Source organism: Bos javanicus, chromosome 15 (genome assembly GCF_032452875.1).
Source record: "Bos javanicus breed banteng chromosome 15, ARS-OSU_banteng_1.0, whole genome shotgun sequence".
Lineage (NCBI taxonomy): Eukaryota > Metazoa > Chordata > Mammalia > Artiodactyla > Bovidae > Bos > Bos javanicus.
This window is the reverse complement of record NC_083882.1, coordinates 1,811,129-1,829,516: the sequence shown is the minus strand read 5'-3', so window position 1 is coordinate 1,829,516 and position 18,388 is coordinate 1,811,129. Positions and strand designations below refer to the sequence as shown.

The following is an 18,388-nucleotide window of genomic DNA, read 5'->3' as shown; positions in this document are numbered from 1 at the left end:
GTCTAAGGAAACAGTTAGACCTAAACTGATTACACAAAGAAATTACATCTTTAGTCAGACAATTACAGAAAATAGCAAGCCTTTTTAAAAGGCAAAGAAATCTTGAAATCCTAAAGTGAAAGTGAAAGTGAAGTCGTGTTCAGCTCTTTGCGGCCCCATGGACTGTATCTTACCAGGCTCCTCTGTCCCTGGGATTCTCCAGGCAAGAGTACTGGAGTGGGTTGCTATTTCCTTCTCCAGGGGATCTTCCTGAACCAGGGATCAAACCCAGGTCTCCTGCATTGTAGGCAGACGCTTTACCATCTGAGCCATCAGAGAAGTCCTCAAAATCCTAAAGATTGTCCCTAAATATTAATTACAAAGTGCCTTCATTTATGGAAAGTACATTTTACACGTGATAGTATTAAGTGAATTCTATTGAGGAACCACAAGAAAATGTGGATTAATTGTAAACTGGGCAGTGACTTAACCTACTGGTCAAGAGTGTTATATTGACTAATATAGATATACATACATGCACATATATGGATAGCAGTGTGAAACTGAGCTGTTTTTACATGGCCTATTAGATGTTATTAGAAAGACAATGTCTTAGAATAACTTTGTAGAAAGCTTTATTCCAAACAATTTTCTCAACATAAACCTTGTTTTCCTTATCCATTTTTTAATTTTGCTTTTTTGTTTTCTATTGTGCTGTGAAACTGTTTTTGGATATGGCTAATAACCCTGTTAAATAACCCTCTCATGAAATGATTATAGTTTTATCAAAGGAGTGGTCTAAACCAACATATAAAATAATTGGGATAGCACTTTACTGAAAAAGAATCTGATAGAAATGTTTAAGACTAAAATAAAATGGATTATAAAAACAATTTTCTCCAAAATAGAAAACTTTTGTTAGTTTCAGTTCACTGAAAGACAAATTTAGTTTCTTTGGAAAGTAAAATTAAATAATTCTTTTCTCCTAACAGTATTTTTTAAAAAATAGATGTCTCTAGCCACACTGAGTTTTCATTTATTCCTACATTTCAGCCTGGTCCTTTTGCTGATTAAACTGATAACTTTTCACCTCAGGAAGTATATTACTTATTTTACACTACTAGCGTGGGACTTACTTCAGAGTGTGGGAACAGCTAACTATTTCATTAGCATTTAGTAAATGGCAATCTAACCCTTAGAAAGTGTCCATCCTCTCAAAGTATGTGGTTTATTCATGGGAAATATTTATTCTCCAAGTGGATCAGACCATTACAACACTGGAAAAGGGACATAATTTACCTGAAATATTACAAACACATTTTAAGAGAATAAATATTTTAATAGGCTGATTTGTGGTTAAACAAACAATGCATTTTATTAATCAACTAAATGATATTTAACTTGCAAATCAATGTTCAAATGCTATCCATTAACATGAGGTTGTTTTTATTTTATTATTAATTATTAAGTATAATAATAAATTGAGTATTAAATATAATTAATTTGTCATTAATCAATCACCAAACTGGGCAATTATCAAATAGAATGGCCCAAACTGAACTCAAAGTCGCTCAGTATATAAGCCACTCACTAGATTTAACAGTCATTTCATTAAATGCTGGGAAAACTTGTTTAAACAGTTGATGGTTCAATTAAAACCCATACCTTGAAAGCAAGAAAGAAACCAAGTACATGGGAAGCAAAATCCATGACACATCTTTTTAATCCTCTTAGAAAATAATTAGAATATGCCACCATTATCCCCTATAGAGATACACATGGAAGAAATCTAATCTAGTGTTTGTTTGCCCATATCACATGCAGCATATTTTCCTGGGGTTTAATTATATAATTTAAACAATCAAGTTGGATGTATGATCCTGTTTTCTAAATAGCAGCTAGTGACTTTAAAAATCAACACAGAATTCAAATATAAATTCCCTGAGAGCTGCTACTACCTTTCTTTTGACCATCCTATGACTTCCAGACCAGAAAACTGAACCAATACAAATAATAAAAGGAATAATAATTAAGCCATACTCTTTGTTAGGAAGTCAGTACACAAAAATTAGTTGCAGATTTGTTGATTTGTTTGTGCAATTATATTTTTCCTTCTGGGAATGTATTTTCATTTTTTTCCTATTGGTCATTGACATTCTAGAAGCAAGGGAATTCAAGACAAAATTCTTTCTCAATTACTAGTAAATTCAAGTTTATTACTGTTTTGCAAACAAGAAAATTCATGTAATTGCTTGATGTTGATGTCAGTTACTTGATAATAAATGAACTGTGAAAGTGAATAGCACCAGATATCATAGGTTTAATATACTTTGAAGGAAATTACAATTGCCTGGTAGAAGGGGCTGCAGGATGACAAAATGAGAGGTTTATTTAGCATCTGGGAGAAGCTTATAAAAGAGCTTAAACCCTCATTCCTTCTAACATCTTAACAGCTGTGCAGTTTCTTACAAGATATGTTTTATCGTTTCAAGAAATGCTGTTAACCTCGCAGTTTTAAAACTGAATGAACAAGGCCTCTTGGACAAATTGAAAAACAAATGGTGGTACGACAAAGGAGAATGTGGCAGCGGGGGAGGTGACTCCAAGGTTAGCCTCAATGTCACCAAGAGCGGGTAACAGTGTGTGAAGTAATAGGTGCATCTGCTAGGAGACGCAATTCAGACCTGTGAATACCATGGGAATCGCCAAATTCCTTCACAAACTTAAGTATGCAATTACTGTCAAAGCAAAAATATTTGCAAACAATATCAATTTGGGGACACACTAACAAACCTAACTAAAACTGTCACTTAAATCTCTGGTTTGGAAGAAGTTACAGATCAGACATAGTCCTAGGAACCTTGGTGTGAGAAAGCAGGCTTTTGAAAGTGATGAGGAGAGAGAACAGAAAGGGTCAGTCTGTCTTGTTTTCTTCACCAGAGCTGCCACAAAATATTTTTGAATAATAGCAATAGTCTAGCCTCACCTAGACCAGGTACCTTCCAGAAAGACATTTCTCCACGTAAAACTGTCAGGCTTCCATTAAATAGCAAATTATATAACAAATCAAAAGAAATTATGAACTATACGCTTCTGCCTTCCATAAATGAATCAAACTAAAGAAAGATCGGATTATAAAAACAAGACCAACTCAGCTTTATCTTTACTGCATCCATGTCATATTTCCAGCTTCATAAAATAATGTTTTATTTTTATTTCTAAGCAGTGTCTTTTAAAAAAAGGTATACAGTTAGCAGAAATTATTAACCAGTGTTTCAGAACTCTTCTTCATTGTAGATAGACTTAAAGCAATCTAGAGATGGGAATATTCTGACTGAATTTCTTTCCTTACATATCTTCAATCGGTATGTAAGAACACTGAAATTTTAAAATATACATTCTTGCCTTTCTTTTAAATTCTAGAGTACTGCCCGAAACAAGAAACCCTGCTCTTCTTCAGGTTCTTCAGTGGGCTACAAATTATCTCACTTGGCTGGCCACCAAGCCCAAAGAATGATGCTCTATTTAAAAGGAGTATCTGTCTATTTTACATATGATAATGTAAAACCATCACAAAATTTTAAAATAATTATCCTCCAATTAAAATAATTATTTTTTAGAAAAGGAGTATCAGTCAAGGAAACTGCTAACCTCACCCTCTTTCAATGCTGATAACTTCCCCCTTGATCCTGATCTGAAAAGTCTTTCAAATTCATCTCCCTTGTGCATCCTGCCAGCCCTGTTGCAGGAAGAGAAAGAATAAACTTTGCCAGATGATTATTTTGGCAATAGAAGGAGGCAGGAAAGAAGACAAAAAAACAAAATGGTGTGGACACAATTCTCATCATTCATCGACTGTCCTAAGGGAGAATATGAGCCCCCTAGAGAGTCATCAGGGTTCTTCTGAGATGATTCCCCTTTAAGCTACCTCCATTCAAGACACCAACTGTTTGTTTTCTTTAGGAGTGTTAACTCTTTTGTATTTTGGTGCCCCAGCTTGCCTAGAACATTCCGGTCATTCTCATAAAATATAAATACATACATATATACACACATAAACAGAAAATTACTCATTTACAATAATAACCTACTCCTCTATGCAAATTAGAAATGTAAGAAAATATACTCTAATAGAACCAGAGAAAACAAAATTGAAGATATTCTATTCAGTTTGAAAAAGAAATTGTTTGCAAATTTATATTTTTGTCACAAATATAAACAAAGTATAATATTGCTTAACAGACAAAGTTTTCCATAAAAGTAAATAATGAATTCCTGTTTTAGTGTACATTAAAAACTCGTTCCACAGAAAAATAAGCAAACAGAAGCAGAAATGTATACATAATGGAAAAAAATCTATGTAACAAAAGTCATTTTAATTTATTTAAATAAGGGATTGGACAGCTCAGTTGAATTTAATCTAGTTGCATCCAAAACATTGTTTGGTACATAATGGACACCAAGTAAATATTTGTCATCCAAAGAAATAAATACAAAGCCAACCTTGTAGTTTTCAAAAATCAAACTGCTTGCCCCTGTTACTTTCACCAAACATAAACTCTAAGATAATATTCTAAAATTTTATTTAGATATAAATTTAAGATATGAAAATATTATTTCATATCCTAATAAGTCATTTTCTGAAATGCTATAAAATTAGCATAAAATGCATGTTATTATGTTCTATTTTCCCTCAAGAATTTTGATTTCATACTACAAAAAAAATTTTAGTAGGTTGTATACTGATATAATATTTGTCACCAATAGAATGGGTAATAATAATACTACCCTCAGGAGATGGTGAGGGACAGGGAGGCCTGGCATGCTGCAGTCCATGGGGTCACAAAGACTCAAACACAACTGGTAACTGAACAACAATAATTCTGCATCTATTTTAAAAGATGATATTTTAATTGGCCTGACCTAACTTAGAATCAAAGTAGACTACCAGGAGGCAGTTGCTGCTTTTTAATTTTTGTTCTGTACCTTCTTTGGGTGACTGATTTTCTTTTTGAACTTACCTCACCCCTTCCATTTGGCCTGATCTTTATTGAAAAAGGTAAAAGGAGGAAAAATACTGAATTGGAAGATGATGTTGGCTTGTGGGCTTTGATAAGTATAAAGCCAAAGCAGAAGAGAAAATTAAATGCTGCCAGTTTATCTACAATGCACATTGTGTACAGTGCACATTCAGAGATCTCATCACAAGTATACAATTATCTGATGTGATCTGATTTTGAGATATACAGTCTTAGTAGGAAAAACTTAACTTTCCTAACAGTGACTCATCTGGTGAAGGGGAAAAAGCATGGGAAGCTGTACCACACATGAATAGGTTCCAAGGAGGAGCCAATTGATCCACCTGTTATTTACAGGACTGTAACAAGGAAGGGTATCTCCAGACTTTCACACAGTGGCATAATAGTAAAGTTGTGTTTTACCTGGGCCATGCACCAGTATCTGTGGGTAAAAAAAAAAAAAAATTATGTACTATTCTTTCCATCAAGGAGCTTATGATTTAATATAATCAACAACTAAATTATTTAGAGTCACAGTGACAGCTTCCATTTTCAGCCCATGGCTACAAAGTAATCAGCTCAACTGATAGCCGTTCCCAGAACATGACCAAAGTATCCCTCAACCAGAGGTTCCACAAAAGAAATAAGGAAAAAAGTCTGATATGTAAAATGAAATAAAGTGGAAAGGCATGATTTGGGAGAGGATGAATTTGTTTGTTTGAAAAATTACTCATTTGAATGTTATTGTGCTGTGGCCATTTTTATGATCATAAGAAAACCATACTCATTTTTGTGAATAACAGAAATTCCCTAATTGACAATGAACCAAATTATAAGTTTCATTGCAGTGTCTAAAACTCATATCCCCTTTGATTAATCTGATATGATTTAGTCTGAGCACAAACCATACACAGAATTTTATCCCTATTTCTGTGTCAATTGTTTAAACCAGGTTCTAATAGGAAATTTTGGCAATGTTTAGAAACATTAATGACCCATAATGCTAATACTACCTACAAAATTATTGATTTTTTGCTTGTTTTATACTTTATTCTCCTCATATATATATATAAAACATACATATATAAAAAATAGGCATACTCATAGATATAGATATTTATATTAAAGCCATTTTGTAAATGTGATTACCAAATAATGAGTTATTTAGGAGTATAGTAAATCCCATAATATATAGTTTTTAATTTGACACTTTAAAGAATACAGCCTGACTTTAAAATATGTTATACTTGCAAATGGCCTTATCCACAGCCATGGAAACAAATGCAATAAAAAAGAAATTATTATGGAAAACATGCATTCATAAGCAGGAAAAAATGTATTAAACAAAGATCAGTCAGGAAAGCTAACCCTTAGAGAAGGATTTTCCTAGTAATGAATTCCTTGCTCAGTGTCTGACATTCCACCACTTGACCATTAAGTTTGGTTATTGATAAATGTCTTATACTCAAAATTCTAATCTAATTTTATCCTCTAAAACCAGACTACTGGAGTGAATAGCAGAAAGGACAAAGAGGCAAGGGAAAAAATGAAGCAGGTAGGAGAAATGATACCTTAGGAAGGGAGAGAGGTAAGTCAAAGGCAGTCTTCATTTAATCCACAGTTTTGCATTTAGCTGTCCCTTCTATAAGAAACTTTAAGGAAACTGCTTTCAGTTTCCTTCTCGTTTCAGCATTAAATCTTCCTCTTCCCATCACAGCCCATTCAAGAAGTGCAATGTGGGCTAATATAAGGTACTCTTTGCGTGCTCAGTCGCTTAAGTCATGTCTGACTCCTTGTGCCCCCAAGGACTGTAGCCTGCCAGGCTCCTTTGTCCATGGGATTTTCCAGGCAAGAACACTGGAATGGGTTGCCATTTCCTATTCCAATAATGTACTCTGTACATGTGTTAAAAAGGCTTTAGTGGGCTAGCTTGATGACCAAAAAACCCTTAGTGTCAGTTTTAAAAAGTGCTTGTCCTGGATTCAAAATAATTCAAATGTAATAATTTTACAGAGCACCTAGCCTGAGTCAGATACCCTTGTAAATATTTTACGAAGATGAATGATATATGTCTTCTATTCTCTAAGCTCACAGTTCACCAACCAACACGCAGGTGTGGTTTTATAACAATCACTTAATAAATGGAAGCGGTAGATGTATGTGGAGGTGGGGAGGTTATAGATAGTAAAATCTAGATTAACTGGGGCTAACCAAGGACTCCAGTTTATCCATAATCCTCACCTCACCCCACCCCCAAACTCAGTTTTTAGTACAAAGTTTTAAATCATGCTAACGTTAGATTTTAATCCAAAAAATAATATAATATTCTAGAAATGTGGCAATTTCATATTTTTAAATTGGAAAATAAACCTTGTAAGATCTTATAACATTGATACAAAAATTAAATTGAATTCAAAAACCATATAACTGAAAAGAAAAACATACTTTAGAAACTTTTTTCAGAACCAACAATACCTTAAAAAAGTGAATTTTAGTTCAACTGTTAATCAGAAAGCCCAATAAACCATAAATTCCTATTTCTTGAGTCTTCTGTTGTTAATATTTTTAATTACGCAGGCTATGAAAGTAGACCATTACAAACCCTGATTCAGCTCCTTCCTAGATGTGCCTAGATAAGTTAACCTTTCTGTGTTTTGATTTCCTCATTTGTAAAATACAGGTGATAATAGCAACTAAACATGTAAAATACTTTTAGTAGTCCCTTGGTACATAGTAAGTGCTCAGTAAGTGTTAGGAACCATCATCAGCATCATTATTAGTGCATTACCTAGTTTTGTAGATAGGTTTGTGGAATTAATTCCCTTGTAACCAAATAGATACATACTGTGTTTCTCCAAATGGATTCAACATTTCCTAGAAGTGAGGCATTAGGTGATACAGGCAGACAAAATGATTGTGGCAGCCTTAAAAATGTCAAGAGGAATGCAAGCAGTCTCTCTTTGAATGTTTGTAAAAAGCAAAAAGAAATGAAAACCAAACAACCACAAAAAACAGAATAATAATATCTGTTGTTATAATAACAACAGAAGGTCCTACGTGTTACTGCTTGCCATCCATCTCCTTAGCCTTTATTCTACACACAGAGGCTAACATGGGAATGAAAGAAGAATTCTTAGACTCCTTAGAACACTGATACTGACTGACCAGTGAACATTTCCTCTCTGAGACTCCTTGTATAATATTTAGTATTGAAGGACTCAAAGACAATAGAAAAAAGAAAAGGAATTTTATCGTATGAAGAGTCTATTTATAAAATCTTGGTTATTCCTAATCTATCATATATTTGTTGGTAAGAATGTATAGAATATAAAATAGTCACTGCACTTCAGAATATATTCATATGGTAGATTTAAGATAGATGAAAATTATTTCTGGTGATATTTAAGTTAAATACTGCAATTCAGAAGGAAAGTATCAGCATTGGCTTACACTTTAAAATAATGATTTACATATTTGTCTTATAAGGACTTTCCTCTGTATAAGGTGGCTCTGTGTCAGTAACACTTGAATCAGAATCACCCTCATCTTTAAATTAGGTCTTGGATGAGCATGGCAGAGGTCAGTGGTCTTCTACAGAAAGAAAATTTTAAATATTAAATGTTTCTTATTCAGAAGTTCAATCTTTTATCTGTTTTGCCAATCATTCCACTTTAGCATACTTTTAAAGCATAAAGCAAAATTCCACTAGCTGAATAATGATGCCTGCAAGAAACCAGTTCTATCTAGCTTCTATTTTTTTAAGTCTGTCAACCTATAGCCACTTTTGAAGAGAGATTCTAGATTTTGAATGACTCTACATTTATGGTGGGAAAATTGAAAATGCTGAAGAAACTCAATCCAGGCTAATAGTTTTGGATTCACAGTAATTGCATACATTTTATTTAAAAATCCTCCCTAGCAGTATGTGCCTGTTACCTAAAGCGATGGAGCAGGCCCCAGTTTTATGTCTGATTCGAAACCTGGGCCTACAGTACAAGACATAACACCTACTGTGGCCTCTGCTCTGTCACTTTGCCATGCGATTCTAATGTAGTTTTACTTGAATAACATAAAATAACATATATAATGTTATTTATGTTATTTTCCACGTGAAGAACTCCTGTAAACCTTGCCGTTTTGAAACTCAGTGAGGCAGGCGTCTTAGACAAGCTGAAAAACAAATGGTGGTACGATAAAGGTGAATGTGGACCCAAGGACTCTGGAAGCAAGGTCAGTCACTGCAGTTCGGGGCCTCCTCTTGTGTTCACAAATCAGTAAATGGGAGCAATTGTCAAGAGTATATGGAAACAGTAAAAACTAAATGTTTCTCTATACCTATCTAAACTAGAAACTAATGCAATGATTTAAGCCACAGGGATTATCTTTTCAGAAAATTGCAAACTGCTCCCCAATATTAAGGCTTTTAAATAAACTTAAATTTACTGTAAAAATATATAAAAAAATAAAAGTCCTATATTATTCTCAAATATACGTACCACTAATAACAGTAGTGCTTTCAGGTTTGATTTTTATTTATTTGTTTTGGAGGCAAAGAACATCAAATCTATTATTTCAAGAACTGATGTATTCTCAAAACAGGAAATGGGAAATTGGTCAGTAGTCTTCTACAGAAAGAAAATTTTAAATATTAAATGTTTCTTATTCAGAAGTTCAGTCTTTTGTCTGTTTTGCCAATCATTCCACTTTAGTTTGAAGATGATCTGTTATATTTTCGTTCTGACAGATAAACAGAGTAAAATTTTCCAATTCTGTTCTATCAAAGTTATTTTAATAAATCAATGTTTATGAATAATACCCTCAACTTCTAAGATTTCATTCATGCAGAGATCTTATATCAATTATTTTTAGAACAATACAGGAACTTATAAGTCTGATTCTGTTGAGTACAAATGAAAATAGTGTTACAGTTATGTTTTCATTTAAAGAACAAACTGTGGCAGTTTATCAGTGAATCTAAATACCTGCATAAATTAATAGGACATAGTGCTTAAAAGCCATGGTTGAGGATTTTTGAAATATTTTTTCTATATCTTCTTTTAGAAAGAAAAAATCTATTAGCTATCCTACGACATTAAATAAGTGAATTACATATATAGGAAAACTTCAGTTAATTTAAGAAAGAGATAAAGTAATATTAACTGATCTCTTTTCAAGCATCTCCCTCTGTTTTAATCACTTTTGTCTGCCTTTGAACCAGAGTGGAATGAGACTAGCTTGGCCAAATAATGAAAAAGCTATTTCAAACCCTTATGTAAAGTCAGAAAAGCACAAGTACTTAATTTTTAAAATGAAGTTATCCTAAATTTTTGCTCTAATCAGTTGATATCATAGCTTAGTAGATATAATGTACATAATACTTAAGTTAAACATTTTCTAATAAAATTAATTAAGTTGCACAAGACACACAACTGAGAAGATGATGGCCTCAGGGCATTCTTCAGGTAGTCAACCTAAAATACCTACTCAATTTTATATAATATATATTTACAATTTATGAAAGATATGAATTATTGTTATAATTTTAATATCTTCCAATAATATGCTTGACTATTTCTGAATTTATTATAAAATAATATGTATATGAAAGCTCTGGAGAATATATGTCTAAAATATTAACTGATTAAGCATATTAAAGTGAAATAGAGTCATATTTTAAAATCAATAAAAATAGTTTTAACTCTGTCCACAAATGACTTATTTTTCAATTGATCATGGAAAAATTTGTATATTTCTTTAAAGATACCAATGTGCTGCATAAATAGTATATAATATGTTAAAGTGCCATTTTCCAGCAGATTTCCCAAACAAATGTGACTAAAAGAACAACTAACGAGTACCTACACTGTTTGCATATATTCACTGAATTCATGATAAACAAGATGTGAAACTACTAGCTTAAAGTCCCTTACTTCTTTAAGTAGGAAGCATGAAGTTACCTTTATTAAAAAAAAAATCAAACATTAAAAATGTTTTAATGGAAGGAAAGGGAAAACAGTTTCCCTTCTCATATAATTGGGTTTTAAGCATGTCATTTTCAAACTTAACAATAATAAGCCCACTTCTGCTACCCTATGCTTATATATGGTTAAGTATAGTGCTCTTCTTTATACAGTTAACAGTGATAAAATGTTACAGATTTTATTGAATGTAATTATACACAATTTATTGTTTATCATCATAATTTCATTTCTCTCAAGAACTATAAGCTTTATGTTTAAATTCATAGTGTTACATTAGTGACTTAATACATGTTAAATAATTTCAGGTTAAATTACATTGACTTTAATTAGCTGTTTGGGTTTCCTGTGTTCTTTCACCTTCTGGATGTGACTTCCCACAGTTAACTGAGATGTCTTTATCCCCCCAGGACAAGACGAGTGCCTTGAGCCTGAGCAACGTAGCAGGCGTCTTCTACATTCTGGTTGGCGGCTTGGGCTTGGCAATGCTGGTGGCTTTGATAGAGTTCTGTTACAAGTCCAGGGCAGAAGCGAAGAGAATGAAGGTGGCAAAGAGTGCACAGACTTTTAACCCAACTTCCTCGCAGAATACCCAGAATTTAGCAACCTATAGAGAAGGTTACAACGTATATGGAACCGAAAGTATTAAAATTTAGGGGTAGGACGTAGGGCCACTACAGTGAGTGGGTGATGCATTCTGTAAATGGAGTGTTGTGACCTGTCTGTCCAGTGATGGTACTGCTTGCTTCTAATTTAGAGCTTTATATTTTTGAAAACTTCAGTGCACAGTGGTTCAGTTTTCTTTGGCTGCAGATGTACTGTTCAAAACTTTATGTTACCAATAGATATCTGCATTGAAAGGGTTTGAAAGACAAAAGTAAACCTCCAGAATTGCTCTCTAAAATGATTTAAATAATTTCGATGTTTGGCAAAACCAATACAATATTGTAAAGTTTAAAAATAAAATAAAATTTAAAAAAATAAAAATAAAGTCAAAAAAATAAATAAAATAAAATGATTTAAATAGTATATTCTATCTGAAAATTGGGAGAAATTTGAAATTAGATCTGAATTTTCTTGTACACAGAACAGGCTTGTCTTCTCTGGAACAATCTAATCCTAACAAAATAAGCATAAAATTTTTTCAAATTATCAAAGCCTAGACGGTTGCCTCTTTTGATAAGGATGTGTTGTTTTCTGAGAAAATACATGTAAAATCTCCAGGGCACATAGTAAACACTCGGTGAGTTTTAGCTCCTCTTCTGGTTTCTTTTATATTAGCCATCTTTCTATATTTTTAGAGGGAAACCCCGATGTTTGTTCATCTGGCAGTAGTCCTTGAACCAGACCTTTAGGCAGGAGTGACCATCAGAATATTGACTACAATTCACATTTATTAGATGAAATTCAACTTTCATTTTTACAACATGACTAAAAGGTGAATAAACATTTTAGGCAATTTTTTCATCAAAAATGTCAGCAATATATTTTCTTTAGGAGAGACACAGTAAAAATAAAACTTGCAATGAGTTTTTATTGACTTTTGTTTTCATTTCAACTGCTTTTGAGTGAGCCAGATCAGTCTCACTTACATCTTCTCACCACGTGACAATAAAAAAATTATAAGCATTCAGTGAAACACAGGATGAAGTTCATTTTTTAAGACTCTAAATGTCCAGTGCTTTTTCCCTTTGATGATACAAAATGAATTTAAAATAAGATCTGGAAGCATTTGTTGTTGCTTTTCTTAAAATCAGGCCTCTAAAACCCATTTTCTGAAATTGTATATAAGAGCCATTCTGATTACAATGATAAATGAAAATTTGAACCCACAAGAGACATTTAGTGCCTGAGGTATCCTAGAGTCAAACCCAATAGAATTTTTCTAAGAATAAGATGTATACCTGAAGTTATGCCAGATAAATGTGCCCAATTTTTATATTTATTTATTTTAAAAAAGCTATTGAGAGAGTTCCCTGGTAGCCTGGTGCCTAGTGGTTAGGAGTCCAGGCTTTCACAGTGGTGGCCCAGCCAGGTTCGGTCCCTGGTAGGTGAACTGGGATCCCACAGGCCAGGTGGCCCAGCCCAAAAAAGGCTACTGAAATACTTGTTAGCATCTTAAAGCAAAGAACAAAAGCTACTCCTTTAAATCAAGATTTAATTGCTTTTATCCATAATCTAGAAATAGAATAGTGACTGAGTACAATTGCACATAGACAAGCCCAAAGTTTTTCTTTCCAAATTTTGTGGAAAGAATTGATCATGAAATAGTCAATTCACTCAGATCAGAATGTTTATAGCATGTCTTTTCTAATAGCAGAAAAGCAAACTGATAAGGTCAAGTTTTCTTAGTCATTACAGTAATGCTTTCATCTTAATATTTACAGAACTGAGGAAAGATTTTTTTTCCAAACAGAAAAATAATATGTGACAAGTTTTTAGAGCCAATTATTTGGACTTCATTCTGTGATGAATTTCATAAGATATATTTTTAAATTTACCTTTAGCATAGCAAATGCATTCTAGAAAAATTCTAGAAGTACTCACATATGACAGTTCAATACAAAGTCCTGGGGAATTGCTAGAAAGAGATATGCATTCTCATAAGAAAGACTTAATAGCATTCGGAGCAAATTAAATGATATGCACTTGTAGAGATTTGAGAGTAAGCGTTTTTAGTTGTACTCCCATATTACATGGCTTTTTCCTTTCAAAAATTCTACTGAGCATAATTATGAAAATGACTGATAATTTAGATAATATTTAGTGTCAGAATTTCAAAAACAAAACCTGAATGTTTACTCTAAAAGTAATTATCCCTCAAGGAAACACATAAATAAAGTTACAGCCATTGCCACAACAATCCAACCAGACTCAGACTATATGGTAAATTTATAAGAAAGTTTTGCAGTTTGAGTAGTCTCAATAAGGTCGCATAAAGATGAACAGAAATGACATTTTATGTAAGAAGCCGGAGATTTAAGTGTAGAATATAAGAATGCTGAGAACTAAGAACACGAAGACTTAAAGAGAGAATAAGTGATTGGCAGAATTATCAGCACTCAATTGCATTAATCTATAGAGAAGGAAAGATTATTTGAGAGGATATGGAATCCTTCCCATTTTTGATATTTTCATTTCCTTATACCAGCAATCAAGAAAATAAAAGGAAGAAACAGGTTTTATGACAAATCTTCCTGAAAAGTCACAATGCTTTTAATTAGTATTAATAAATACTAAATGCCCTCTTCAAAAAAACAAAACTAATACATTTTTTACATAATTGTTTTACTTAATATTAAATGTTTAAAAGGAATCTGAAGAAACAAATTCAGACTGCCATCTTGCTTGGTTTGTTTTAATTTAGTGATGAGTAGTTCCTGTAGAGATTGTCTCCTGACTCCTGATTATAAAGATAAATAGATTTTCATTTTTGAGATTGTTCACTAAAGGCAAACTATAATAATGACCTTGGTGTTTATCATAGATATGTCAGTAGCATTTTGACTTCAAGTTTCTGAAATTATCAGGGTAAATGATCATTAAAACTTTTCATTATAACATTTTTAATCCAATTTTTATTTCATATTTAATATATCATTATTCTAATATTTAAGGTATAGAGTGGAATAAATACAAGGATGGAAATTCCAAAAGAACTGGGTAAACTTAAATTCACAGCAAGGAATTAAGATACAATATAAATTATGAGAAAATTATGATCTAAACTACAACAAACTTAGGGAATATCTCCTTTACCTTATTTTCTCTTGAGTTAACATTAAAATTCAGCAACTAGAAAGAATTTAAAGGCATGAATGAACAGTCAGTAGATTTCAATAATAATGCTTTCTGTTTCTCCTCAGTGTAGTATTATTACCTGCTACCTAATATCACAGAGCAAGAATATAATGAGGATTTCAAAGACCTGACCCCATAACATCAATCTGGGAAGTTTCCCAGTGGTGACCATTCATGAAGCATTGAAACATGTCCCCTTTCAGTGCACTTCCCTTTAAGCACTTAAAGCTTCTTAAAATATGAGCCTTAACTTCCATTATAAGCATAGAATGAACTTTATGTGACTGATTTGCCTTTCTATAGCTGTCTATAGCAGCTGTAGGGAATGAGTGAAAGCACCTGTGGATAGATCTGTGTTTTATAAACAGGAAGATCTGTTATAAATAGTCTACATTGAGTTCTCTTAAACAATTCATCATGATTTTAAGAGTACAATCATTTAACTGCTAAGATATTTTCTAGCAGAAAAAAGAAAAGATACAAAGAAAGATTGCTGTCAAACCTAAGGGACCTTCTAAGTTCAACTGGAAATACTAAGGTGTAGAGCACAGCAAGTTAAAAGATGTGTCCTGCCCAGATTTGTCAAACAAAATCTTGCAAGATTTTAGAAAATTAGTTCTTAAACAGGACCAGTAACTCCAGAGTGATTCATTCTTCCAGATCGTTGAGTTTCTTTTTCCTGTGAAAAGTAGTTTTAATATGACCAAAAGAGTATGGGAAAAAATGCAGATGTCTAATTATTGATATTTTGGTGTTTGTTGTGTCATATTTTGCTGAAAAGACAGAAATATTGTAACACTCCACATTCTTTCTGTTTCCTTTCCATGCAACCCAGCTGACCTTTTCTGAAGCCATAAGAAACAAAGCCAGATTATCCATCACTGGGAGTGTGGGTGAAAACGGTCGCGTCTTGACACCCGACTGCCCTAAGGCTGTACACACTGGAACTACAATTAGACAAAGTTCAGGATTGGCTGTCATTGCATCGGACCTTCCATAAAAACCAAAAAAATAATTGAGTGCCTTAATTAAACTGTATTTGTGACTGATGGAAACGCAGCCCTGAGGGACAGGCTAAGCGCAAGTCTTCGCTCAAACAATCCTTTGGCTGAGAGCGGGAAGTTCGTCCTAAGGCGCCAAACATCAGCAACGCGTGCATGAGCTCAGCTCGAAAACCCAAACTCAGATTTTATATCAGGAAAACTCACAATTTAGATTTTTTTCGGGTAGTGGGGGCGGGGGAGGAGCTGTGATGGGTGTATCAACAGCAACAAATTTCACTTGAGTGGACTTAAAAACTAATCAGACATGCGAGTTAGCACATTAAAGTGTGAAGTTCTTGCTCAGAAAGGCCTCCGTCTTCTCTTCAAGGCATAAAATAGTTATAGAAGTCAATGAATATGCTAACCTGTGTCTCCAGAACACCCATATATTCAATGGAAGACTATCCAGCTGAGAAAACAAATCACTATACTCTGACAAGAAATAATAAACAAACATGTAAATCCTGTGGAAAAAAAACTTAAAGGAAGTAATTACACTTACTTTGGAGAAAAAAAATACTGAAACATGCTTGCTTTTTAACTGACATAAATTCAGTAGAAGACAACACAATTCTTTTTTCTAACCATCTTAGGGAACAATACATTGCAATAATTGAAATAAATGCCATCACTGTAATAAACTTTAGAGACTTTTTTAAAATAAAAGTTGTTGGTCATTTTGTTTGCTGTAACCTTCACTCTGTCACATGAGTCAGTGTCCACAGATTGCATTTGTCTCACTACCAGGAACAAAATGAAGACAACATTAACGAAAAATCATCAGTCTACAATGTAGAACCAGAAGATATTATGGGTCACTCATGTTATCAATATTATTTATAATCTTGTTCTGTGTACAAAATTGTGGTTTTTGTACCCACCAAAAAGAATAAACAATATTTACATTCTTACAATATTTACAGAGCTTAAAGTTTTTTCTTATCATTATAAAAATTATTTGAGAAATTATGAGACTATAGGTGGGATAGTAAAAGTAAACTGTGGGCCATATTGGAAAATGTAGTTAGCCCTTATTATTTTTGCATAGTAAGCTAATTTTTTACACAGATCTTTGCCTCATTAGCAGTTAAATTGTCAAAGATGGAATGTTTGAATTGGGGAATTTAATCATTGTCATAATAACAACATACCCCATAATTATGTACTGAAATTTTACTTGGCTATATTTTGCTGCATAAAATAATGTGTCTCGAGCTTCTCTCCACATTCCCATTGTTTGTTTAAATCATTTGAAGACACTAATCAGTTTGTGGTAGAAAACATACGAAGAATTAGTCTTTGTTTTCAACTGAAAATTGTGAAGAAAATTATACATGATTATTTACAAAAATCACCTTAGTTATGTAGGGATTAAATTAACTCAGTTCAAAAGAAAGCTTAGATCATTTGAAATAATAAGTTCAACATAGATAAACATCGCAACACTTAGAGATCTTGGCAGAAAGCACAAGATAGGATGATTTTGGAAGTTTGGCCTTGAAGGATAAGTTGAGTTTCATAGGTGTTGAAAGCCTTACAGGTGAGCGATGACCCAATACTTAGATTGTCAATGGACTGTTTAAAGAGTGTATGCAACAGGAAGGGCTTGGAGAGAAATGGGTGTGATATCATGGAAGACAAAATTGGAAAAGGTGAAAGACTGATCACCTTGCTTCAATTCTCAAGATTCCCATCCCCCATTCAATTTCTGTGCTGCAGTAAGAGCAATCCTAAAAAGTGCAAATCTGATGGCGCATGCACACGCACGTGTGCGCACACACATACACACACACACAGAGTTCCCTCAGGAAAAATTGCAAGCTCTTGAGCAAAGCAAATGAGTCACTTTATAACCTGACCCTTACTTATTTCTTCCATGAACTCTCTCACCTCCTACCCAACCTCTGCTGCCCATGAAAAACCTCAGAAGCAGGGACATTGCATTTACTATTTCCTCAATCTATAACACTTTCCTATCTTCTCTTTACCTGACTAACTAGTGCTCATCCTTCAGTACTCAAATCATATTTTACCTGTCACGGGAAGATTTCCATGACTGTCTACCAGTCCCTGCCTATGAGACTGAGCTAGGTGCCCTTTTGATGTTTTGTCATCATCACAGCACTTACCATGCTGCATTGTAATTGCCTGTGTACTTGTCTGTTTAACTACTAGACTGTAAGCCCTTTGAGGGCAGGGACTGTGTCTATCTTGTTCACAGTTGTACCCCCAGCACCCAGCACAGTGCCTGGCATATTGTAGGTGCTTAATAAATATTTGTTGAATGAATGAACTGAATTGGATTGAATCAAATTAATTTAGTAGAAACAGAAAAGACATCTTTCCTCATTAACAGTCTTTTTCTCAGTAACAATGGGTATTAAGTATACACAGTGAGTTAAAAAGGAGAGTAAAGTTTGGCTGATTTCATGACATTGTCTACTTCACTGTCTACCACACTAAAAAAGAGATGATCTGATGAATTCTATGACCAGATGGGAAGGTATTCCATGTAATTTTATCTACTTGTGAAATAATTTGTTTAGTTAGAGAAATTGTCATAGATAAT

The 18,388-nt window shown here is 33.3% G+C and overlaps 1 protein-coding gene across 9 annotated transcripts in view; it reads left to right on the top strand.

The window, feature by feature from the left end:
- GRIA4 (glutamate ionotropic receptor AMPA type subunit 4) overlaps positions 1–18,108 on the top strand; it is a 680,382-nt gene extending 662,274 nt beyond the window's left edge. For 3 of the 9 annotated variants that reach the window (XM_061440066.1, XM_061440061.1, XM_061440070.1), the window contains 3 exons: positions 9,113–9,227; positions 11,386–11,520; positions 15,612–18,108. In XM_061440066.1, the coding sequence (XP_061296050.1) occupies positions 9,113–9,227; positions 11,386–11,520; positions 15,612–15,776 (415 nt within the window). In that variant the 3' untranslated portion in view covers positions 15,777–18,108. Of the gene's footprint in view, positions 1–2,471; positions 2,587–9,112; positions 9,228–11,385; positions 11,634–15,611 lie in introns of those variants that run through there. The other 6 variants (XM_061440062.1, XM_061440063.1, XM_061440064.1 and 3 more) reach the window with 6 other exon arrangements.
- The last annotated feature ends 280 nt before the right edge of the window (positions 18,109–18,388 follow it).